The following is a 25,458-nucleotide window of genomic DNA, read 5'->3' as shown; positions in this document are numbered from 1 at the left end:
TTCACTTCTAAATACTAGTATTTTGTGCCAATGTGAAAACATTTCCCCAAGGCGTTGCTAAGATACCATGTTACCGTTTAACCTCTAACCACCAAAAACAGGTTCAGAAAATCCCTCCAGCCAAGGCCGTCATCGACAAGGAGTCGGGATGAGCTGTAAAATCAACTGTACGCTAACTTATACCTAACTTATTCAACTGGCTGGTGCTCAAAGGTTAGCATTTACTTAAGAGTCTGATATTTGTCTCAGGGTGAAGCAGATATTTGGAGTACACTTGCCGTCTTATATTTACATCTTCGCTCCTTATGGACATTTAAAATGTCAAGATAATTACACTCTGTTAGACTCTTAATACGTTAGTTGAGATGAGAACCACAGGATTTCTTTTTTTTCTGTTTATTATGCACATTTATTTTTCTGCTCTACAAAGTACCATTAGCCAAATACATGAGAGACTGTGGTGCTTGTTGTTTAGTAGGAAGGAGCCATCACTCTAACAGGGTGAGCAAGAAATAAAAACTACTGCATTTCAAAGAAACACAGAGAGACGACAGAGTTTGGAGTCGTTGTGCAAAGAGGTCCTTTGGGGTCACCCACAAAGACCTTCGGTCAGCAGCTCTGGGTCGGATCTCAAACTTTAAACTGAGCTGAGAAACCAGGTCCTGGCTAACCACGGCTCTGGGCCATGTGGACAAATAACCTGTGTCACACCTTTTCGTATTCCTGCTCTGTATCAGCACCGTGCAGCAGGTCTATACACGGCAAATAAATGTGACAGTGGTGAGGAAGGGGGGAAAGCAAACACTGGAGCGTGATACATCAATCATCCGCACAAGAGAATGAGTCAAGGTCTGTCTTTGTGTGTGTGTGTGTTAGCCAGCTATGTGTTTAAAAAAAAAAAAGGAACGACCTGGAGTGAGTCATTTCACTTAGGGAATGTGCTTTCTTTTTGTGTTCGCATATCCATGGTCATGCAAAGTTTGAGAAGTTTAATTAGCATTAGAATGGCATGTCGGCTCAGAAAAAAATAAATCTATTCACACCATCAAAACTCTTTCCCGTTTTTTTTTTTTAAAGTCTTGAACACATGCCTGCCAAAGCATAACCTTCAAGTAGGCAGGGAACAGCTTGTAGGATCACATGAAAAAAAGAGAGTCTCAAACTCTTTCAGAAGTTCTCTCTGAGTGTTCTGAGTGCTTCAGTCGATGCACTCTGATTTCCTTCTGGCACATCTCAGTATGTGGCACAGGAGAGAAGACAGTCTCTTTGCTCTGCCTGTCTTCTCTTTACACTTACTGATTCACCGTGTCAGCATATTTTGAATCCTGACAATGGACTCGATCCCTTCATTTATCATTTACTCAACCTCAAAAAGGGCTAAGAGGCTCCACTCCCTCTTCTTCAGGCTGTTGACTGTTGTGTACTGTGAGCCAGGTAAAGTCTGGAAGGAGACCCCGCTGCCAGCTCCCCTCGGCAACTGCAGACGCTCCGCTGAGTACGCTGAACAAAGACCCACTGTGTCGACTGAAGAGCTACAGCGAGCGCAGAAACAGTGGGCTGAAAATCAAAGATGGAAATGAAAGCTTTTGATTGTCAATATTTGGCAGGAGGAGAGAGAGGGGTATGTGAGGACACTTCCTTTGACACATGAGTGCACAGAGAAAGGCGCACTCGTTATGTACACGACTGTATTTGCGCATACACACACAGCCACGCCGGCGTGTCCTCCACAATGAGAGCAGCATAATTTTCATAAATTAGCAAGCTTGAGTAACACCAAACAGAACAAAAGTTATTATCATAATAAGGTGCAAAGTAGCACCTCTTTGCATCAGTTGAAAACCATAACCCTGTAATTAACAGGAGGAAAGCAATTTACTTTTGCTTCACAGCACTCTCGCTCTCCCTGCTCCTCTTGGCACCTTTTGGGTTGTTTTAATTATTTCCTGGAAAACTGACTGTGTGACTAAAGCCTCTTCCTGCTCCCACTCTCTCTGTCTCTCTCTCTCTCCCACACACTCACCGTCTCTCCCCTCCTGTACCACGCGTTCGGCGCGCCTTTACTAAAGCTGCTAGAGAGGAGAGACGCATCTAAAAAATCTGATTAACCTGCGATCAACCCCCCGTCCACATCCCGGAGGGACAGAAGAAAGAGAGACGATGTGGAGGAAGCCTCATGACTCCGCCTGTTTGTTAGCTCTACAAAGAGGCATGCAAAAGAAAAAGAGAAACTTGAAGTTCTTCATGACGTCTCACTTAAAGCTTGTAGATCATGCAGTGCTGCCTAAAACAGAATCTGTGTGTCTATCGCCTATAATGAGACGTTTGATGATGGACACAGTCGTAATGGAGTAGCCTTACACTGGAGAATTATATATAGGATATAATAGGATATAGGGATACTGCGATAATTATATATTGCTCGACAATCTTATGATGATACATCACAATATCTGATTCACTCAGGAATACAAAACCTTACAAGGTAAATTAAATGATTAATATTTATTCACTGTGGTGTCAGTCACCTCTCATCACTTCATCCTTTAACTTCTTCACCGCTGTCTAACATTATCCCACTTCTTCATCTTCCTTAAAGCAGCTGTCAACTTCACGCCCTAAATATTTGTTAACTTGTATGACTGACCTTGTTACTGACTTTGCTGTTTTGGCTTCTTTTGCAGGATTAATTTCTAATGTGATGTGAGAAGGAGAGAGAAGGAGAGAGAAGGAGAGAGAAGGAGAGAGAAGGAGAGAGAAGGAGAGAGAAGGAGAGAGGGAGCCAGAGTGCTTGTAGGCAAAATCCATTTAGCTGCCACTCTTTTGCAGCCAAAGCCTGTTCTAACAAAATCGTGCTCTACTGGTGTGTGTGCATGACCACTTTGAACTCTGGGATAACTTTTGGAATTAGTTAGCCAAAGTTCTGCAGCAGTTTTATTGATTTCCTCTTTACTTCCCTGTTCCAGTCCCATTACGTTGTGCTTTGTGCACTTTGCAAAAACTGCAACGTTTAACTGACCCAGCAAATCTGCCGGGACTCATTTGCAGACCGCTCTCAGCCAATCAAATCATCATTAATGACAGTCGTATTATATATTTTTAAAAAACCATCAGTGGGTGAATCACTCTTTGCTGGCTGCTTCCCAACATTACATCCTCCCTCATGTGCTTTATGTCTTGCTGTCATCTCTCCTCAAATCCTGCACATCCAGGGACAATTTCAGGTAGATCTGAAGGTGATCAGACTGTCTGACCTCTGAAAGGTCAGCTTTGTAAACATCAAACACCTTTTGCCCTCACATGCTCTCCGTCATCCTTCCTCTTTTCTCGGCCTGTCAAAGCAACCTGCCAGTTCTCATAGACATGCTAGCGCCTCGCCTGATTTTTTAAGTCTCGCCCCTTTGAAGTTGAACACGACCAAAGTGAGGAGTGAAAGTAGACAAGTAGATACTGAATAAAACATGGAAAAACTGTTTGGAAGTCTCCTTATTTTCAAAAGCAAGGAGAAAAACAAACAGAAAAGAGATCTGAAGACTGTGACTTCACTGGGATGTTGGTGCAAGTCGATGTTTGATTTGGGCTGGTAGCATCTTTTCCTCATTTAGACTTTTAGACCCTCTTATCCTGCTCACAGCTTCCCGTGGTGTGGTTTAAATTCTTTACAAATGTCAGGCTAACTTCCGCCTGTTCTATAATTTCAGAGGAAAGAAGTGGGAAATTGTTACTCTGCTCTCTTTGAAAAACAAACCACTAACCACATCACTACATAAAAAATAAAGAAATAACAGAGTATTCAAGGAAGAAGAGAAAATGTTAGCATCATATGTGCAGAGATATTAAGCTTTGTGGTTCTGTGTTGCGCACAGTGGCGATTCTAGAGTCTGTTGAGGCACTAGGCAAAAATAATTTGGGGGCCCCCTCCGACCAGCGTTCATCACCATTATGTCCCGATGCTTACTCCTCTTCATCTTTTTTTCTTTGCTAGATGGATAAGTCCTCTAAGGCCCCTACTGGTCTGGGGCCCCAAGCAGCTGCCTGCCATGCCCGTTTTCATGCAGCGCCTCTGGTCGATCTATTGCCGGTCCATTTCTCTACTTTCTGTTGAAAACACAGTCTCCTTTTCCCATCAAGCACCAATTACTGCAGTGTAAATAGTTCTTGTTGAAGCGATGAGAGTCCTGTCACGTGAAATGAGACCTCATTAGATTAGCCAAACTTTCTTAATGACACTTCAGATTATTTGCTCCCCTCTTCACAGCCTACAGGATTGGCACCAGAGCAGAACAAACAGTGGCGTATCATATCGGCTTTTAAGAGGAAACTTGATGAGGAAACTTTTTTCCAAAGTTCAGGGTACAACACCAGCCTGAGGTTCCCTCAAAGTCAAGTGCCCACACAGGAAGAAAAAAAAAACCACACTTGTGTAGTCACAAGTTCACCAGAATCGTTTGTCAAAGTGCAACTCTCCTTTGATACTTTCACTCAACTCAACTCCTGAGAACATCCTGATATTTAAGACGTGAGCTGTGTTGGACAGGAAATATTCAGAAAAATTCACAGTGAGAGATTTTTATATCCTGCAACCAGCAGACGACCATAAAGTGTATGTGCGCTACAACTGCCTCATTATGTTTGATATTTGCACATTATGTTCTTCTCCGCTCTTTTGTTTTTGTTTTAAATGTAACAACTACACATAGCATTGATATAAAGGCAATTATTGTAATTATAGTGTCGGACTGAGTTGCTTCGTCCGCATCCTTTCATTTATGTCATGCCTTGCCTCTTGAAGCCCCTCCCCCTCTCTCTCTCCTGTCAGGTGTAGTGTCCTGCTGTGAGGAGCATGTGTGAAAAAGATTTTAGAGGCATGCTTCCCTGAAATTTTTTCTTGAAATGTTAAAGTTTGCATATGTGAAAATGTCTCCAGTCCCCCATCCGACATGTCTCTCCTTCTGTGTGCTGTGATTTTCCTATTCAGCACTTTCATTAAAACATTTAGTCCAACTGAAACCCTAAACCAGAGAAGAGGGCTTAAAACTTCTTCAGCAGAAACATGAAACAAATCCCCCCCAGAGCCTGATAGTTTGGCCTAAACACTCATAGCAGGATTGAAACGACTCATAGTTCCCCTGTTTCTGTGATTTTACAGTGACTGTGAGGACTATCTGAGGTCAGGTGAGTGTTACTGCTGCACAGAGAAATCAAGCAAGAAAAAAACCCCTGCTCTGATTCAGTTTAAAATTATTTTCATCACTTCCAAATAAGACTAGGCATGATTGCAACTCTTCTAGCCTGAGGCAGTGTTTTAATGAATGATATTTAAAATGTGAAAATAATCATCATATAATAGTTGCATAATGTTATTTGTCTTTTAAAAACCTTTTATCATTAGGATTTAATTACATCTCTTCCAGGGAACACTTCACATCAGCCACAATGTGAAATGAAAGGAGACGTGCAATGAGATCGTTGGTGACTTCATGTCCATTCAGGTCTTATCACACGGTAACATATTTCATTTATTTATTGACTGTATTGTTGCAGCCTCAAAAGGCAAATTTGCTTTTTCTAAGTAACATCAAGAAAAGGGTGAAGAAAGCTCCTCTCATGACCTGGATGGTGAGATAGCCCCAGCTAACCCTTCCATGGTTCAGCTCAGCTGTGGGCTCAGAGCCTGGCTCATGAGAAGCTTTGCAGCACATCTCGCTCTGTGAAGCGCGTTCCTGCAGTCCCATTGTTCAGTGAGAATCAATTATTGTTGTGAAGAGAGCGATAACTACTCCAATAACATTTACATTAATGTTTGTAGAGGTGGATAGTTCTGTAAGCGGTTAGATACTAATACTGTGAAGTGAGTCATACCTCATTAGATCATATAAACAGCGTTCTCCTCTCAGGTTTCTGCACCTTCCTGCAGGTATCCTCAGATAACATGCAGAGGCTGCGGCTCATCTCACTGCTGTGATCTACACACTGGCCTGAAAGCCTGTCTAATGAGGGTTTCACTGAACAAATTCACTCTTTATCATTTCTACATCAAGAGTTTTTCCTCAGCGATTAAATGAAATTAGCTCTCTCACCTGATTTATTTTGGTGATTGTGAAATGACTTTCTTTACAAATAGGCTTTTACCTTGCAGACAGTTTAAAGTAAAATCAGGAGAAGTAAATGTGTAAGTGAATGTGAGACGCTGCTCCATTAAAGGCTTACTATGCCACTTTCAAAGCAAATATCTAGATCAAAACAATTACTCTGTTCACACCAAGCAGTAACCTCCGGTGTTGAAAAGTGAAGCCAATGCTGAAGTGTAAAATCCTGCAGTCTGACAGCATCAAACAGGTACTAATACACATCTGGAAACTAGATTCTTGTTATTTGCCTCTGGTCACTTCCTGTCAGCACCTGTGTGTCCGATCAGACTGAAATCAGTTTGTTTGCTCTTACTGATGTTGGATCCTCCTCTCTAGATCCTTGTTGGGTTGCACTCTGATGTATGTCACTTTGGATAAAAACGTCTGCTGAGTCAGTGGTTCCCAAAGTGGGGGTCAGGGTCCCCAGAGGGGTCGCAGGCCATCAAGATAATTTAAAATTAAGTATTTTCAGCATTCTTATAAAAATATATACAAAGAGTTCAATTTAAAATAAAACCCTATCCTTAATTGTGAAATGAAAATGGAATTAATAATTAAAAATCCTTCAAATGTAAGTTTGCACATGACAGAAACAATGTATGTGGCTGCTGCTCTTTACACATACAGGTGAACACACCTGTGTCTATTTAGTTTTCTATGTCCACTCTAAAGTCTATACATGGAGATTTATGTCATACAGTATATAATACTGCATATGTCTCTAGCACCTTAATTATTGGCCAAAACGTTTGGGAAGCGCTGCATTAAGTGAATTGTAGAATTGTATAAGATTCTGCGATCAGTTTCAAGTATTGATATCAGGGCTGTCAGCCATAATCGTGATGCATTTAACGTCCAATATTAATGCATCATTTTTTTTCACATTGCATGCCTACTTTCCCATTTCTCCCTTTAGGTGCATCATAAAATACACAATTTTATTTTTTTTAGCTGGAAGCTGCTGAGAGGAACTTTGCATCTCTGCCCCTTTCTGCTCTTTCCCTTTACAAATGAAATGGTACAATCATTCTGCTGTCTTTTAACCAATCAGCAAATCACTCACTGGGAATCCTTTCCACAGGAAATGTAAAAAAAGCTTTTCTTATCTGTGTGCTGTAAATTGATTTGTCTGAAACTGACCCTCTGGCAGACATCACAGGCGAGGAAAACATCCTTCCTGCTGACGTAGGTTAAGTAGGGCATTAGAAAGACTTTCAGTCAGCCATGAACTCCTCACAGGAGTTTGAAGAAGCAAAACCTTTTAATAAATTTTAAACTTGTAAATAAGTACGTTACTGTTCTCCTCCTGAGGTGAGCCAGCTCTATATGTCGTTTAAACAGCTCATTAAGTCTCAAGGAGATTTATTCAGAAATAGCTCACATTTCAGGAGGTTAATATGCACTTACATCTGTACACTTTAATTACACTTACTGGCTCTCACTTATCAAACGTACGTACGGCAGAAAAACGGGTGTACGGTCATGTCCATGCAAAGTTCGGCACTTATCAATTTGGACGTGAGCGGAGGATGCACTCAAATCCCACGCCAGATCTCAAATAAATTCTTATGTATGGAAAGAAGGCTAATCGGATGAGAAGTGCACATTGCACAGCGTTTGATCAAACACTTTATTCATGTGATGCAGGACGTTTCAGGTTTCTCTTCTCTTTTAAAGTCTCATAAATGGTGAGCTGCCAGTGCAGCCGACGTTATCCGACACAGATGCAGGTTCGCCTGTTCCACTTGTGCCTGATATTAAGGCTGAACCGATGAAGGAAGCTACTCGCTCCACGATCTGGGATAATTTCAGGTGGGGTATGGCTGGCGTCCTCCGGTCCGCCAAGACCTGCAACACTAGGCTACATTGTAGCGATCATATGGTCTGACCAGGTTTTTTAAACTAAAAGTATTTTTAAAAATTATATTATAGCCTATATTATGTACGTTACATATCACGGATGTTATATATTTTTTATATTTAAAAACTCAGCTGAAGTTCGGTTATCCACACCACCGCTGTTGAGATTTCATGCAGGTGCATTTCTTCTGAAGCTCTTTAATCCTACATTTCAGGCTGCCAGACAACACAATGTTACTCCTCTTTCCTTTTCTGTTATGGTGTCACTCAGGTCATATCTCGTTTCTCTTCTTTGCCGTATTACGTGTCTCCATGCCGTAAACTCTGGGGGCGAGGACAGCTGAACCGTGAATATATAGGGGCGTGGTATTTAAATGACGATCGTTTCCAGCCGCCACACTTATCAACACCCGGTCTTGCGTACGCTGTGATCAGCCAGATACGCACGTTTCATAGGTCTCACGTGGACCTTGCCGTACGATGATTTCTACACCCAAATCTGCGCTGGTTTCTACACCAGATTGATAAGTGAGGGCCATTGAATGTACCATACATACCTTTCAATGCAATTCATCTGTACAAACGTCTGAGGTCATTAAGATGAACCTGTAAAGTTTCCTTCTTCCTGTATTTAATTAGCTCCGCTGGTGTTTTTTTAATATGAAATACGTGAACCCACTCCTGTAATATGACATCGGCTGAAATGCTACTTGTACCAGTGAGTAAAGGTGAAGTAGCACTGCACAGTTTTTTGCATTAAACTTTGTTATTATTCATTTCCTACTGGAATTTTAATCCTGCCTTCATGATGCTTCTGTTTATTTCTGGGTCGAGCTGCTCTCCAGAAAATGTCTCACGAAACCGATTTACACAGGTTTGGGAACACGAGTGACCACTGCAATTATGGTGAAACGCAGAGAGACCACCAGGACAATAGACCCGTGCACATAGGGCTTAGCGGCCCACTGTGATGCAAAGGGTTCATAAATGGAGTTCTTTACACAGATTAACAGTTGGATCCTCTCTGCACCCCCTTTGTTTCTCTACATGCAAATGTGTAAGAAATGAAACTGTTAGTGTACCTCATTCCTCCAAATGTTCAGGGTAAAAAGATTAAGGTTGTCCTCACAAATATACACAAAACCATGCATGTGTTTGTGTTTGTGTGTGTGTGCTTGGCAGTGTGTGCTACTCCTCCAGCGGGGCATTGTGTTCCATGTCAAATGCATTTGACCTACGTATCCCCGGGGGCAAACACACTGAGACCTGCTGAGACACACACACTGAGACCTGCTGAGACACACACACAAACACACACTCACACACACACACACACACACACACACTCTCACACACACACACACACACACGCACACACACACGCACACACACACACACACACACATAGAAACACACACACACACACACACCCACACACAGATATGCAGAGACAGGAAAGGAGAGAGGAAGGTAAACAGATCTTTTCTTTCTTTTTTTTCTCATAGACTTTCTGTGCCGGCTCTCTACCTATTTCTAGCTCTGCAAATGTCTGTCTTTCACAGTGTCCTCCACCCGTCTGCAGGTCACAGTTCTGACAATTCAAAGTCACTGTTGCTGGAAAATGTCAGAGGATGCAACAGCAACAAAGGCAGACGCCATGCAATAAATAGAGAAATGTAAACCGAAGATGAGAGGGGCAGAGCAGGAAAGATAAAGATAGAAAGATGCAGATATGGGACTTGAAATATCAGGCGGAGATGCACAGAAGATGTCAAAAACACAGAGCCCCTTCGCTGCTATAGATAGATGAAGCAGCAACACATGTTGGAAAAGGCTTTTAAGCAATCAATATCGGTTAAAAACAAAACAAAAAAGGAACTTTCAAATTGAGTATCTGTCAAAGAAAGAAAACACAAACTGACAACAACTGTTCACCTCTAACTGGAGTGACTCGTGAATATTCTCCTTGTTATTCTGTTGTTCAATGAAAACATAACACTGAAACTGGAGTCTTGAGTCAGTCTGAAGTTTTTCATTTGGACTGCAACTCAGGTAAGCAGTGGATGTTGTAAATACAAGTTAACAGGTGCTGAAGGGAAAGTGGATAAGAGGTTCCAAAGACTAAATGTAGAGTTAAGAAAATGATTCCAAAACTATTTGTTACTTCAGGTTTGGTCGGGTGAAAACCAGCGGCAGCTGATCAACATAGGGTGGTTGATCGTCGCCCAACCAGTCCCCACAAGGCTCAGGTAAGAATAAAAAACTGTCATGTTGTCAGACTGTGCGCATGAATTTGTAATCTATGTGCATAGTGGTGCAAACTTAGGCATTGTTTTATAAAAATGCATTGCACTGTGAATCCATGCCGTTGTGCCATTGTATTATAAACTGTGCACACATGGAAATAATGATGACAAGGGAAATGATGGCCGGCTGACTCCTCCCCTCGTGTATAAAAGTTGTTTAATTGAGGGACCAGAGAAAAGAAGAATAACATACTGTACTCACTGCTTATTTGAATGTCACGGAAGAGTTTTAAGATAACGGTCATTTCATGTAAATTTACATTCAGTATGACGCTACGAGCAAAATAAAGAGTGCTACCATTAGCATGCTAACACAACAATGCAGCTCAAGTTGTTTTGGTTTCATGCTGGTGCTCAAGGGCGACATCTGCTGGATCAAAAAGTCGCACATTCTTCCTTAAAGGGTGACCTTTATTTGGCTCTAATCTCTGCTTCCATTGTTTTCTTCTTTCTGTCTCTTTTCCATATCTTGGTCTTCTTTCCTGACCTTTCTTACAATAATTAAATAAATAAATATGTAATCTGGTAGCATGCTGAGCAGTATTTGTATTCAGAGACTAGTCTGTGCTCCCAAACATCTTACATTGATGTGTTCTTGTGACCTGAGCGGTGAACTCAGACACTCACTTATCAAAGCTTTATGGACACAGGTCCTGAGTCCTCGACAACATCCAGAGAGAACAACTCAGTGTTATGTAGCATTTGATACTGACACAGTGATTGCATTTTACAGCGCATAAAGCAGCATCAATAATTTGAGCAGTTAAGTCACGATCCGGTGACTTTTATTTCCCTGAGTCATTATTATCCCCATGTGTTTACTTAGCGCTCTTTTTACATGACATATAACTCCAGGGGTGCAGAAAAAGAGTGATCTAAATGGAGTATAAATTAGGCCTGAAAGCCAATAAATGTAATGATGACTTTTCCATCTTGTAAAAGGAAGTGCAGCACACGCCACGGAGCTCCCGCTGGCAGCTAGAGGAATCATTTTTATTGTAGCACATAGTGAAACTAATGGCCTTCCTGTTATGACGATGGTGATATTTGACAGAGGGTTTTTTTTCTGTAACAGAATTAAACTTAATGATCTGGCCAACTCTGGGACATTTCAGTTGACTGGGGTTGATGCTTTGACCTGTGCCACTTAAATATTGGTTGTCCGTGCAATATCTCTCATTGGCGTGCAGAACACAAACTAATAAAGCAGCCTAACATGAAAACATTTGAGAAAGGGAGCAGAGTGAAGGAGGAGATGTGAATGAGGCACAGACACATGAGAGAGGACACAGAGGCTTCATCATATTTCCTTCAGTATTTAGGCGTACACTTAGTTAACTTAATGAGCTCGGAAACACGTGTGGATAATTAGGTTTGATTTTTGTTTACAGCAGATACTGTATATTTCACACAGGCTCAGAGTGTGCAGACTGTATCAGAGGATAATGTTTTTAACTAACCAGGCTGTGTTGGGAAGCATCCTCCGGTACAGAGTGTGTTCATGGTACAGTCCTCTCTGTTAAATTGGAAGCTAAGCTTGCTCGTCTGGTACAGACTGACATGAAGGTTATGGGAAGGACTGAAAACCTCTCCCTACAGTCAACATTTGAGCAGTCTGTCCTCAGTCAAGCAAAGAGAGTATTGTCCAACCCATCCTACATCTAGAGATGGGACCGATCCGATCTTATATCAGTATCGGGTCAGATATTGAAGTAATTTACAGATCGGATATCAGACTGTCTGCGCTGATCCTCGTCAGCGACCAAGAAAGATGGTTGGGCACTTGAAACATGATCGACTCGCACAGTCTCACTATGAAGACATTCAGACTGAACTGTAAGAAGTGTCCACAAATCATCTCCATGACGACGTTCAGACCAGATGGAACAGCTCCTTCTATGTGATCTGAAGTAAAATTCTTACACTTCAGTTTAACATTTATTTTGAAAACCTGACGGTTGTTGCTGCTTCCTGTTTGTATGTGAAGGCAGCACAATCCAATGCCAGGTTTACTACAGCTTGGTGTAGCCTTACACATACTACCAACAACAACAACAACAACAATAACACTATTAACTATGACAATACAAATATCGGAATCAGTATCGGAATATGTACTTATGTGAATATGCTTTGAATTTGTATGCTATTGTTGATGCACTATGAAAAATGATTTTCCTCACACTGTGTGCACCTTGATATATAGTGTTTGCACATGAAGGTTTCCATTTGTGGCTGTTTATTGTGATGATTGGTCATGTGACCACTTGCATTTAACGCACCTGTGTAATGTGTGCCCTGTGATTGTGCTGGGCGGACCTGAAGAAGCTACAGGTGAAACGCGTTAATAAACATATAGTGAAGTTATTTTCAGTGTGCCACGGACTTCTGTTGTTTCATGATTTGATCCTGCAACCGTGAGCACCTGGGAGCGTGTTTAGGCTGTGCACGGGGTACCCTGTTGACCATAGATATGTACATAAGTATTGGAATCAGATCTGAAAAAGAGTGAATCTGTGCATCTGTACCTACATCCTCCACTCTGAAGAGAGAAAGTTCCACCCACACTGGCAAGACCGCTGCAGTTGGCTGCAACCCAAAGCAGCTAAAAATGTAGATTATGCCAAATTCATGAGTAAATTCACGACTGTTATTTCCAAATCCAAAGTAATGTCCTTGGGCCGTATTAACAATGTTAGGGCCAGTGGTCTTAAAAAGCCTCAGAGGGACAGAGGCAAATGTAGCTTAATGTCAACCCCTGGAACTGTTTGTGCTTACTGCGATAAACATTTTAAATCATCTTTCTTCAGGCTGTGTGCAGTAGCGTCAAGGTGTTCTTCTCTTTTTCTCTGATTATGTTGTGTTTTATGTCGCTCTTGTACAATATTAGAAATGTGCTATTTGCTGTATGTTGTTTGTGTTGGTCTGTGAAGATAATATGTGGGTTGGAGGGAGGTAAATGTGTGCAGCACCTGCAAGATCAATTTTCCAAGTGGACAATCAAGTGTAATATATCGCATTGTAAAATTGTAACATGCAGTGATGACCTATAGCCGGCTAAAATGACGATCATTGACAACTCATTATCTGGCACATCTCATTTTCAAAATCACCCCAAACACTCAGACACAATAAAACTGAGTCTATGTGAAAGTAAACTTTAAGTGCTGCTCAAAGGGTTGAATTAGCAAAAAATAATACTTTATTATGTTGCTCAACTGAGCAGAGTAAAATTCTGAAATTGCATTACTGACGAAACTTAGCCGTGAGCTGCAGCAGACATTCTACACACAATTGAGTTTCTCTTCCATTCTTTCAATTGGATCATTTCCAAATAAAAAGCTCAATTAAAAATGTCCAATTTTGACAACTTTTCCAAGGAAATCACCCAATAGCTCCTTCCTTACCTGATGCTCTGAATGTGTAGTATGTCTGGATCTGTAGCGTTGAGTGAAGCCACTAAGCTTCCCACAGGGATGTTTTCCATCCTGGTGACTACCAGGGGGTCTGGGAAGAAGACAGGGCCCTCGTTGATGTCCTGGACTGTGACGTGGACCGTGGCTGTAGAGCTGAGGCCATAGCCGACGTCTGGAACCAGAGGATCCTCATTCTCTACTTTGATGAGTAGCGTGTGGAAAGCCGTGGCCTCGTAGTCTAGAGGCTGATGGGAGACAAGGATTGGTCAGGTTGAAGAGGGGAGATGATGATGTTGTGCATGTGTGAAAACTGCCAATGGATTCTTCTTCATATCTTTACCTTGACAACAGAGAGCATGCCCTCGTTGTTGTCTGGGTTGGTTTGGATCTCGAAGCTCTGCTCGGGATCTCCGTTGATGATGGAGTAGGTTGCTCGCCACGCCCCGGTGGCTGGGTCGTCTCTGTCGTCTACCGTCAGGTTGACCACCACGCCTGTCGAGCCCTCATAGACATACGCCTCAAACTGTCAAAGAAGAGAGACAGACAAATCAACATGAGATGAATATGAATTGCAATGAATTTAAGAGGAAGCACGATAGAAAAGTCAACAATGACAAGCAAGTGGGTGAAGGAATCAAATAAGGCAAAGGAGATGTTGAACCTGAAAAGGTGATATGTGGAGACAGCTGTGAAACCTAACAAACCACCCCTGCTGTCTGCAGCCATATCGAGCATCTGATCTTGAGCACCTGATCCTCTAAGTGACAGACGATGCATTATCATCAATCACTGCACAGCTTCCTATGTTTGATGTTTTTTTCATCTCCTTGTTGGTCCTTTAGTTTCTGCTCACAGTATAGTTGTAAAAAAGCCAGCAGTATTTTTTACACCCAGAAGCTACAGGTGAAGCAGAAGGGGAGAAAAAGTATGTAGGGAAATTAATATACTGTCCAGTTAGATACTCTGCTGTCGAATCGGAGAAAAAGCCTTTGACTGAACAACAATACAAGAGACTAATATACATGAGAATGCATGGACACAAACAGCACGCATAACAGAATAAACACTTTTTGTGTTCTCTGTCGTCCTCTCCTCACAGTGCATTTCGTTTATTTTCACTGTCAATCACTCCCCAGCTCTCTGCTCATTGTTGGCAGCAGGCCTCAATCAGATTCCTATCAATGCGTTCTGCCAGCAAGGCGCCCACTAAGGACCACAATGTGAACAGGGGTACCCTTGCAAGAAGCACCAAGCAGGCAGAAGTGATTGTGTGTGTGAGTGTGTGTGTGTTTGTGTGTGTGTCAAGACCATTATGGTGTCAGAGCTTATAGTGTAATCTTTTAGACACAGAACACTCTGTTTAAGGATAGCGCCGGTCCAGCCTAGATTACCGCGTCTCCTGTCAGCCCACGGTATTGTTGTTTCACAGATTACCTTTTTACCGCCTTACACTGCCGGGCTCCATGCATTTATCTGAAGAGAGACAAACATTGATTTCTTCTCTTCTCTTTGCTTTCTTTTTCTCCTTTTTTTTATTCAACCAAAGCTTGTTTTTTTTTCTTTAAAAAGAAAACACTTTGAACAATTCTCTGTCATTTAGAGCACGGCGGATAGAAACACAATGTTCTTTAAAGATTTTTGTACCCGCATGGGCATTGTTGGCCTTTGTGTCCTGCAAGCCTGCGGCAGTTCGGTACAAAAGCATCAAGTGAAAATTAAAAGGCTAGCAACATAAAAAAAAGTCCAGTAGTCGTTTTTTAAACAAGTGGGACACACTGGAATTTATACAGCAATTGCCGTAGCTTTAGTGTAGAGCCCGGGAGCAGTTAAGGTATTTTACAAGCACAACCTACACATACTCAAAGACACAAGCACTGTGATCATAAAAACAGCACGTCACTGACATTCCCATTCTCATCCTCCTCTGGACTCCAAACTGAAGATAAGGCACAAATAAAACATTTGCAAGCCGTCTCTCTTTCCCCTGACCTCCCACAAACACACACAGACACACACATACAGTGCAGACCCGCAGACAACAGCCAGTCACATTGGGTGTAATCATATGGGGCAGTCATGCGGTTGGAGAAAACGCTGTATTCCATGTGATGTGGCCACTGGGCTCCTGCCTTGCTGCTGATAAGGCCCCAATTCCACCTTGAGCACAAAGCAGCCAGTCACCTGAAAGACTAGAAGGAAATGACTAACTACGAGGCACAGCTTCTGGCTTCAAATGGCTTAAACACATTAAAGAGAGAGTGGAGAGATGACGAAAGAGGAAAGAAAAAAAGGCCTGCCTTCAAGTTTGCAGTAATCCAAGTGTGTGTGTGAGTGGGTGTGTGTTTGTTTGTGTTTGTGTGCACTGGCTTTTTCTATCTGAAACTACCAGCCAAAGACAGAGGGCCAATTACAGTGGTGGCTCTTGTCCCTTCACTCTGAGAAAAAAAAGATGACCACGTGACCAGAGCAGCCAGCAGGCCAAGAACACAACGAAGGAACGCACACAAAAAGACAAACACACCGTGCACACACACTCTGTAGAGGGGAGCTTAAAGAGTGAACACAAACTTAAGCACCGTAAACAACACTCACATGGAAGGATGGATGGATGGATAGATGGATAGATGGATAGATGGATGGATGATGATGGATGGATGATAGATGGATAGATGGATGGATGAATGGATAGATATATGGATGGATGGATGATGGATGGATGGATGGATGGAGGGATGGATGGATAAATGGATAGATGGATGATAGATGGATAGATGGATGGATGATGATGGATGGATGATAGATGGATACATGGATGGATGAATGGATAGATATATGGATGGATGGATGATGGATGGATGGATGGATGGATGGAGGGATGGATGGATGAATAGACTGATGGATACATGGATGGATAAATGGATAGATGATAGATAGATAGATAGATAGATAGATAGATGGATGGATAGATTGATAGATGGATGGATGGATGAATAGAAAGGGTAAGCAGGGGCCATACTTCAAAGTCGTACACTTTAGCCTTTGAAGAAACCAAGCAGTAACTTCAGGTTATTGTGATTTTCTATTTTCAAACTTCTTTTATTCCAGACTTTTTCAATAATCTGTCTCATAAATCTTCAAGGTAATGTCATGCTGCCAGGAGGTAATTGTGGGTCGTCATTTGAGTCACAACAACTTAAAAGCAAAAATAAATAAAAGGATAATGTCAAGTTTCAGATGACAGTTTGAGGACTGTAATTTGTGATTGTGTTATTTATACCTATGATTGTGATGCTGGCTTTTTGTTTGTTTTCTCCACAGTGGGTTCATGTCAAACATAGTTTCAAGCCAAACTTATTTTTTTCACACGACCCTGCTTAAGGCAGATGATGCTTTGCTCTGCTGCTCCTTTAAGTCTCCTCTCCTTAAGAATAAATATTTTATTAAAGCAATTTCTTGGCCAAGTTCTATTAGTTCTGTTGATGGGATACAAATCATGTACAAAAGATTCAAGAAACTTGCAACCCATGATAATATGTTTAGGAAATGTTGATATATTTGAATATTGTGCCAACTGCATCATATCTCGAGAAAAATAAACATGGACATAATCTCAGTGATGTCAGCCATTGTTATCTGATGACACACTGTGAGGCCAAACAATGCAGATCTCCATACTAAAAATGCTCCCTCAGCCTAACTTTAGATCCATCTAAAAAAGGGCTCAGAGGAAGAGCTGAGGTGGGTTTTAAGCCTGATTAACAGCTACTACGTGTCCACCTGTCAGTCAACAACATTCCTGCAAGCTTATACACATGCAAGTTTAAAAATATATCTTTTAGGCTTAACAAAATGAAAATCTGAAAAATCCTCTAACTGAGCCTCAAACTCTTTTTATATTAAGGGGTCTTGAATCCTGAACCTTCGTGCTTTCACACAATTCTCAACCACCTTTAAACTGTTGAAAGAAAACAACCTCTTGCAATTTCTAAAACAAGAAATATAAGAGACACCTTTTTAAGTCCTGTCAGTTACACTTACTTGTTTATGTAAAGCCTCAAACCCCAGTTATTTCCAAAACACTTGTTATTGAGCCCCAAACTCTTTCCATATTAACAAACAAAATATCAACCAAAGAAATGAAAGTAGATAAAAACAAGCTCAGAAACAGACAATCGACAAATGTGGATCCCTAGATCCCTTCACAGCGTCCCCTGGCATGTTAAGTAGACGCTGAGTTCCAAAAAGTCAACCTAAATTTGTGCTTTGTTTTCAAATGTCAAACTAACATCTGCCAGACAAATCAAATCATGCTATGTGAAACCAGCATGATTCCACAAAGTCACTCAGAGCACCACTTCTAAAGCAGATGGAGGTGCAGAGGAAGCCTACCATTCTGGCACGTGGCCGGAGAAAGAGATTTGAAACCTTGGGAAAGCATACACATCTGTCTGCTTTACGGAGGAACACTAAATGCTCTCTGCCTCATTAACAGCACTATGGAAATTACCTCCTATTTCTTATACAGGCTTTTAATTTGTCTTTCACTGCCAGCTGGCTTTGTTTGCTTGTTACAAACCAGTGCTCAGAACCTTTTCTTTCTTTTAGTCTGAGTAATGGAGCTATGGCCCTAATGTACAGAATAAAAAAAAAAAAAAACTGAGGAAAAGGGGGAATTAGGTGGAGAGACTGAAATAAGAATTTGTCAGGTCCTTAAAAAAATTGTTTTGAGCGTGATAACAGTCTGCACTAAGCTTTTCCAGCAATCAGACTTTTTCCTTTGTGCTCTCCCGGTCTCCAACAAACACAAACACACACACACAGACATGTATTCAATTACAGCCAAGTAAACAAACATATGCTCGACATTTTCTCAAAGATAGACCCCAGCATCCACCATGGATGAATGGACAGCTGTTGAATCAACTTGTTTTATTCCTGGATGTCTGTCAGGATGTGTTATGAATACAGATGGTGATGGGGGCTGCAGTGACAGACAGCTGAGCAGCTGTTCATTTGTCCTGAAGGAGAGTATTGTGTGACACGTCCCCGCTGCCCTAAAAAGATTTTTCTCTGAGCGGGGAACACACATTACAGTGGCCTATCACATTAAACCTCCAGTGACGACACTGCTTTGCCTCCAAGTAGATTTTGCTGCATTGCTACAGTATGATACAGCAGCGTGTGGGAAGTATTTGAAGTTTGTCTTTTTGGGATTATTGGTTACTTTCCCAGAGTTTCCTTCTGAGCATCTAAACACATTAAAGTCTTCACTCTCCATCTCTTCTTATAGGCTGTGTTTCTGATTATGCTAAGAGGGTTCTTGGAGAGCCAAGAGTTATATCTGTAATATTGTAGGTAGGTTGTATGAATTCCAACACACACACACACACACAGGTTTAAAGGGGTGTGATGTGAGTCTTTAAAAGTTTAAAGACACGTTACAGGATGGAGCATGGATTAAGAATTTATGGGCCGCTTTGTAGGCACACAAAACAAAAGGTAGATGTGATGGAGGTAAAAGTGGAATTGAAAAAGAAATCCCCGGTTTCAACAGGAATCAAGAACATTTTTAGCAGCCGCTTGTTTTCCTTTTATCTGCTTTCTAAAGCGGCTTAACTCCAAGGCACAACGAGGTGTAGAAAGACTGCAAATCTGTAAAAAAAAAAGACCTCGCTCGCATTGTGACAGGAAGTCCACATGATAACACATCTTCCCACACAATCCTAAACACAGTGTCTGTGTATGGGATTGGCAACTTACTCTCCGTCTAACCCCCTACTCGCTTTTTAGCCTTCCCGCTAGCTTTAGTGCTGCATACAGTAAGTGTGTCTGGAGAGCTAATGAGCTTACCTGTGTCTTTATTAAATTTGAACAGCTCTTGCTTGGGCTGTTTCCAAAGATAGATTTGAGATGAATCTGACATTAAGCAAAGCCGCTTTTCTACTTTTTCAGAGCATGACAGCCCTCATATTTGTCAATGCTGCTGAGTTTAAAAAAGAGAGACAGAAACACCATCCAAGTAGACACAAAGTATATTTAGTAACCAAGTCGTTCATGACTAAGCCATTTGAGTGCTACAGCTGAGGCCTTGGACAGTCCTTCAATAAAGGTCCAATTTTGTATCTTTCACAAAAAACTAAGATCCTTGCATTTCCCTCTTCTCTTACTCATTAGGGCATCTGTGTCTGAATTTTTTTAAGATTCATTTTTGGGATTTTTAACACTTTTATTGTGGAGATAGCACATTGGATAGAGTCGGAAAACAGGGACAGAGCTGGTGGGGAATGACATGCAGGCACATGTGGGATTTGAACCTGGGCTGGCCATTTCCAGGACTGCAGCCTCTGAACATGGTAAATGGTCAATGGAATTGAGCTTGTATAGCACTTTTCTAGTCTTCTGACTACTCAAAGTGCTTTTTTTACACCGCACACCTCCCAATTCCCAGTGGTTGCTATGTAGTGAGACCATCAGAAGAAACTAATACCATTCATACGAATTGCTTCCGCTGACAAGTTTATTATCTTGCCCAAGGACACATCGGACATGTTGCTGCAGGAGCTGGGGATTGAACCCTTGACCTTCTGGTTAAGACACGACGACTCAACCAACTGAGCCACAGACGCCATGGGGCGTGCCCTAACCACTCGGCCACAACACCCCCTGTATCTGCTTCTTTAATTCAGCTTTAATTATGACAATCTACTCTTTGTCTCATTAACTTAAAGGAGTCCAGAAATATTTTTTGAGCTAAAGTTCATTTCCCAAAGATGTTTGAACGTGTGGAAGGAAGCCGGCATCAAACTATCAATCTTTGAATTAAGGTTGTCAGAATACATTTTAATACCATGTGAACTAACTGGCAACGCTTCAGAACCAAAATGTTGGCAATGTATTTGTTCAACTAAGACAGTGTGCAGGAGTTTGCTGGCCATTTTCTACCCAATACTTGGTGCCTAGGACTTCTCTTTTTGTTGCTGTTGTATTGAATCATGTCATTCGAGTATCATGTCTAGGTTTAAAACTCTGGTCCCATGACAACCCTACTTATAAAAAGGAGACGTCCAGCTAAGCCACAGACCTTACTTTGATTTACAGAATACAAATCTGGACGATGAAGATATTCACAACAGCAGCCATGGATTAATCATTGAACAAGGACGTACAAGAACAAAGGCCATACAGATTACTTAAACATCATTTTTTTACCATTTGTCGAAGGAAGAGAGAGCAGTTATTCAAATCATTTAAATCATTCATTATGCAAATTCAAATCAAACTTTAGTTTAAGACTGTCTCATCACAGTTTGAAAGACAGCATGGAGGGGCATCTGTCTACTCACTCTTCTGGAAGAAGAAGGAATAAACAGGTGAAATATAATGTTTAATATATATGCCTCTATGAAACATAAGAGTTCTTAAAAGCTTCTGCGACACACACATTGTTGTTGCACCTCAAATCTGTGGCCTGTTCCTCTGAGAAAACAAAAGACTGTGAAGGCTTGAAGCTGTCTTTTTTATAAGCCATTTGTTACCTGTGTGGAGACAAGCAGCTGGCCTTGTGATTTCACATTAACATTCTTCAGAGCTAACTTCACAATTGAGAGACAATATGTTTTTTTTGTTGCTATTTCAAGTGGTTTTTCTCACTTCTTTCTAGTGCTCCTTCACTCCTTATTGGATGCACTGAGGATGTCAAGAGACACCACTCTCTCCCCCACATGAATACAATTACCCAGGAAACCCTTCATGGGTCAGCTGTCTTATGAAGTAGGCTTACCTGACAGAAAGTTATACAACGACTTCACATATGCACAGCGACTGCATACAGGAATATAGAAGAACGTAATAATTGCAAACGTGAACTAACTCAAACCTGTTACCTTAAACTTTCTTTAAATTCTTCACTTTTAAATGCGACAAGCGGCAACCTAAGTTGTTGAAAAAGGTAGCCAATGCAAAAGTGCAAAAGAATGTAGTACCTCGAGTGTCCACTTGAGGCTGGCGGCTCCAAAAGCCAAGGACTAGCTAGACACACAGGGTATTAAGATGGGAATTTTTATAGCAGAAATAAACAGGTTTACAGTCTGGTTCAAAATACACATTTGGTTTTAAAAGCTCATGTCTTTATTGGAACAAACTGTAAGGGGGTGATATATTTTCATGACTTATTTTCTTTTTTATATTTTATGGGGGGCTTTTTGGCCTTTATTAGATAGGATAGAAATGTGGGCAGAGACAGAGAGAGCTGGAGAGTTATCAATAAATGTGCATAATTCAGGGCATGACTGAGTTGTCTGGCTGGCTGGTGTTGTAGCTGTTTGCCAGGAGGCTTGGTTTGGTCACACTTTACAAATCCAAATTGCATGTAGATGTGCAGCGCCCTGCTCACTACTTGTCTTAAATTGAGGAGTTATATTAAAATAAGAGCCCCTCACAAGGTTAATTTCCTTATTAATGTATCATTGTTTTCATTCATACAGAAAGCTTGCAGCGCAAACCAGCTTGGTAGCTTCGCTTTTTAAACAGATTTTCTCCCTCATTGTGTCAAAACCATCCATGCAAAGAAAACAGCGGTGTACTGTTTAAATAAATCTTCTGGAGTGCAATTTTCATTGAAGTCTTTTCAATGAAAGAAAGACTTCACATCTCACCTTGGATTTGTCCAGTGTGTCCGCACCGTAAGGCTTGCCTTATCTCCACCTTTTTGTCCGTAAGATTGACAAAAAGTTAAGTAGAATAAGCATTTAAAAGATGGCAATTGCTAATGTTAGGCTTCAAAATGCCTCTTTAGAAACCAATGGGTGATGTCACTGAGTCTACGTCCATGTTTTATACATGTTATGGGTTTTTATTTTGAGAAAACTGAAAAGCTGACCAGCAGAGTTAAAAGTCAACCTGCAGAAGTTTCAAGGACAAACTCTCTCCCAGCCCGCCCTGCTGTAATCTGATCCCTTTGTGTATCTATGTGTCTCTCTGTCAAATTACACAATTGAGATCCTAAACACCCCTATTTTTCTGCATCCTTTCTACTCCTACATACAGGGCACAAATCCTTTCCCACCCCCTCCCCGTTTTGTGATTGAGATTTCTGGCCAACTTCGCCACAGAATCACCCGAGGTAAGCCCAGTGTGTATCTCAGAGCTACTGAAGCAATCATGCAAAGCTCAGGCTAATCCGTGACACCCGTTAGTCATCCCCCGAGACAAACCAGTGCTGACAGGGCCCTGCTGCCCTGCGCCTGCTGCTACACCCATCACCACTAATGTCTTTATCAGCGGGACAGATGGATTGCAGGTGAGCACATTCTCCTGGTCATCGTGGTGGAGAGATGGGATGAAAAAAAAAGCGAGGGAGAGAGCAGACAGAGAAAAACAGACAGGCTCAGGAAAAGAGCACAAAATTGATTGAGAAGAAAATGCATGGACTAGCTGTTGAAGGGTGGTGGGGGGGTAAAGGTCCATCATGGTCTTGTTATGAGGAGCAGGAGAGGAATAGGCCGAGTCAGACATAGCATGGAATTAGCAAAACAAGAGAGGACAGGAGGTGAGATGAGGTGGGCAAGCACAGAGGTAAAAATCCCTATTCATTAATTTATCGTGAGATCAAATTCAACACAGAGCAAATGCATGACAGTAATGTAATACACTGAACTCACAATGATACACATACAACACCAACAGCTGCTTTTTGCAGAAATTTTCAGATGACACAGCTGTTGTCGGCCTCATCAAAGGGGGCAATGAGGAGGAGTATAGAGACACAATAAACAACTTTGTGGAGTGGAGTGCACACAATAACCTCCATCTCAACACCACAAAAACTAAGGAGATAGTTGTGGATTTCAGAAGGGGGAGGAGGAGGACTCAACCAACACCAATCACCATCAGGGGCACTGAGGTGGAGGTGGTCGCCAACCACAGGTACCTTGGTGTGCAGCTCGACAGTGAGCTGGACTGGAAGAGTCATATGGAGGCAGTGGAAGGGACAAAGTAGACTGTATTTCTTAAGGAGGCTAAGGTCATTCAACATCTGCCAACCCCTGCTGTGCAGTGTCTACCATTCAGTGGTGGCCAGTGCTCTGTTTTTTTGCTGTGGCCTGTTGGGGAGAAGGCGCCCGCACAGCGGACAAAAACAGACTGGACAAGCTGATCAGGAAGGCCGGCTCAGTGGTCGGGGCTGAGCAACTAACGGTCCAGCAGGTGGCAGAGGCCAGAACTCTGAACAAACTGGGTTCAATAATGACCAACCCCACTCACCAACTCCACGCCCTGAAGGTGATCAAGAGCAGCACCTTCAGTCAGAGACTGATTGCACCAATGTGCAAAACTGAGAGATACGGGAAGTCTTGTATACCAGCTGCTATAAGATTTTACAATGCACAAAAATAACTTTCAGGGGTGCAAACTGATCAGGGATGAAAAAGGTGACATGGATCCAAACCACCTAGGGGGGTCCGGGGGCATGCTCCCCCGGGAAGATATATATATATTTTTTTAAATGTCAGCTTTAAAATGTGAATTTACAGAAGATTTTAGCATTCAGACAAAAGAAGCAGTGCAAACAATAAGAAAAACACAATGGCTTGTCGATATCTATGTTCTCTTCTAACTTTTTGATAAAGCTTCAGTGAAACATGAAAAACCTGTGCTCCCAACCTTCAGTCCCTTTTTATAAATGGGATGAATCTGCAGAACAGGGCTTACCATGTTCTACTAAGGGGTGATGTGAAGGGCAGTCACTATGCAAGTAGCTCTCAGAGCAGAGTCTGAGAGAACATAATACAGTCATCAAGTATGACAATATTTTCACATATCTTCTATCATTAAATATGTAACATTATCAATATATGAACCTGATGTTTTGCTCCAGCTGATTTTCATTAAGTTTATATTCCCTCTCTTATTACATGTGTTGACCAGCTGTCACTTTAATGTTGCCTGAGATAATAATGAACCAGAAATCTGTATGAAGTTACCTTCAGCTAGTACGCATTTCTCTCAACAACTTTACCTATGGCTACCAAACGGTAAATGTGATCAGACAGGATGTTTAACAGAAAGGCTGACTTGCTAGCCAGACTCCGAATCTTTTTCACTGTGTTTTCACAGGAAAATAACATTATGTAAATTAGCCATGTGCTGCACATTGCGACTCACTGAATCAGGTTTCATGCTTCTTGCGTTCGGCGTGGCGATATTGCGCAATCGCGGTCGGTGCGAGAATGGTCCACAGAGGGAGGGTTTGAGGGCCCAGCCGCGCACCTCCAAGATTTTGTAACAGTGCGGACCGCGTTGCAATTATTGGCTACAGGGGCTGGAAATACTTTCTTTGTGCCGTGTTGAGCAATCAGACCGCTCTGACCGCAATCAGTATGAAACGACTCGACGTTTGCAGGGACCTTGCTCGCCGGCTGCAAGACGCATGACAGCTCGCGGCATAGAGCCCCCCCCTTTCTTCTGAATATTTAGAGCTCCCCCTCCTGACTGGCTGCAGTATATGTCATAAACCCCGCCTCCTTAATGATAACAGACGAGACATGGTTCAAACTACAACGTTAAAATAAATGTGTGTATAGTTTTGTACAAAGTTGTGTCTTTACTTTTTGTTAACTGTTTTATGTTACACACACACCATGAGAAAAGAAGCATAGGAATAGCAACCAGAATGTCTCTGTTAAACACTGAAGCTCCCACAAAACTTACAAAAAAGTATACACAACAGACAATATTGATCTTTTACAG

The 25,458-nt window shown here is 41.8% G+C and overlaps 1 protein-coding gene across 1 annotated transcript in view; it reads right to left on the bottom strand.

Annotated features, from left to right (window-relative positions):
• Window positions 1-25,458, bottom strand: part of cdh13 (cadherin 13, H-cadherin (heart)) — a 391,528-nt gene that overhangs the window by 58,320 nt on the left and 307,750 nt on the right. Inside the window, exons 10-11 of the mRNA XM_061036764.1 lie at window positions 14,054-14,236; window positions 13,705-13,958 (exon numbers count right to left, since the gene is read on the bottom strand). Of these exons, the coding sequence (XP_060892747.1) occupies window positions 13,705-13,958; window positions 14,054-14,236 (437 nt within the window). The remainder of the gene's footprint in view (window positions 1-13,704; window positions 13,959-14,053; window positions 14,237-25,458) is intronic.

This window comes from Labrus mixtus, chromosome 4, assembly GCF_963584025.1.
Source record: "Labrus mixtus chromosome 4, fLabMix1.1, whole genome shotgun sequence".
NCBI lineage: Eukaryota > Metazoa > Chordata > Actinopteri > Labriformes > Labridae > Labrus > Labrus mixtus.
This window is presented reverse-complemented; position numbering and strand designations above follow the sequence as displayed.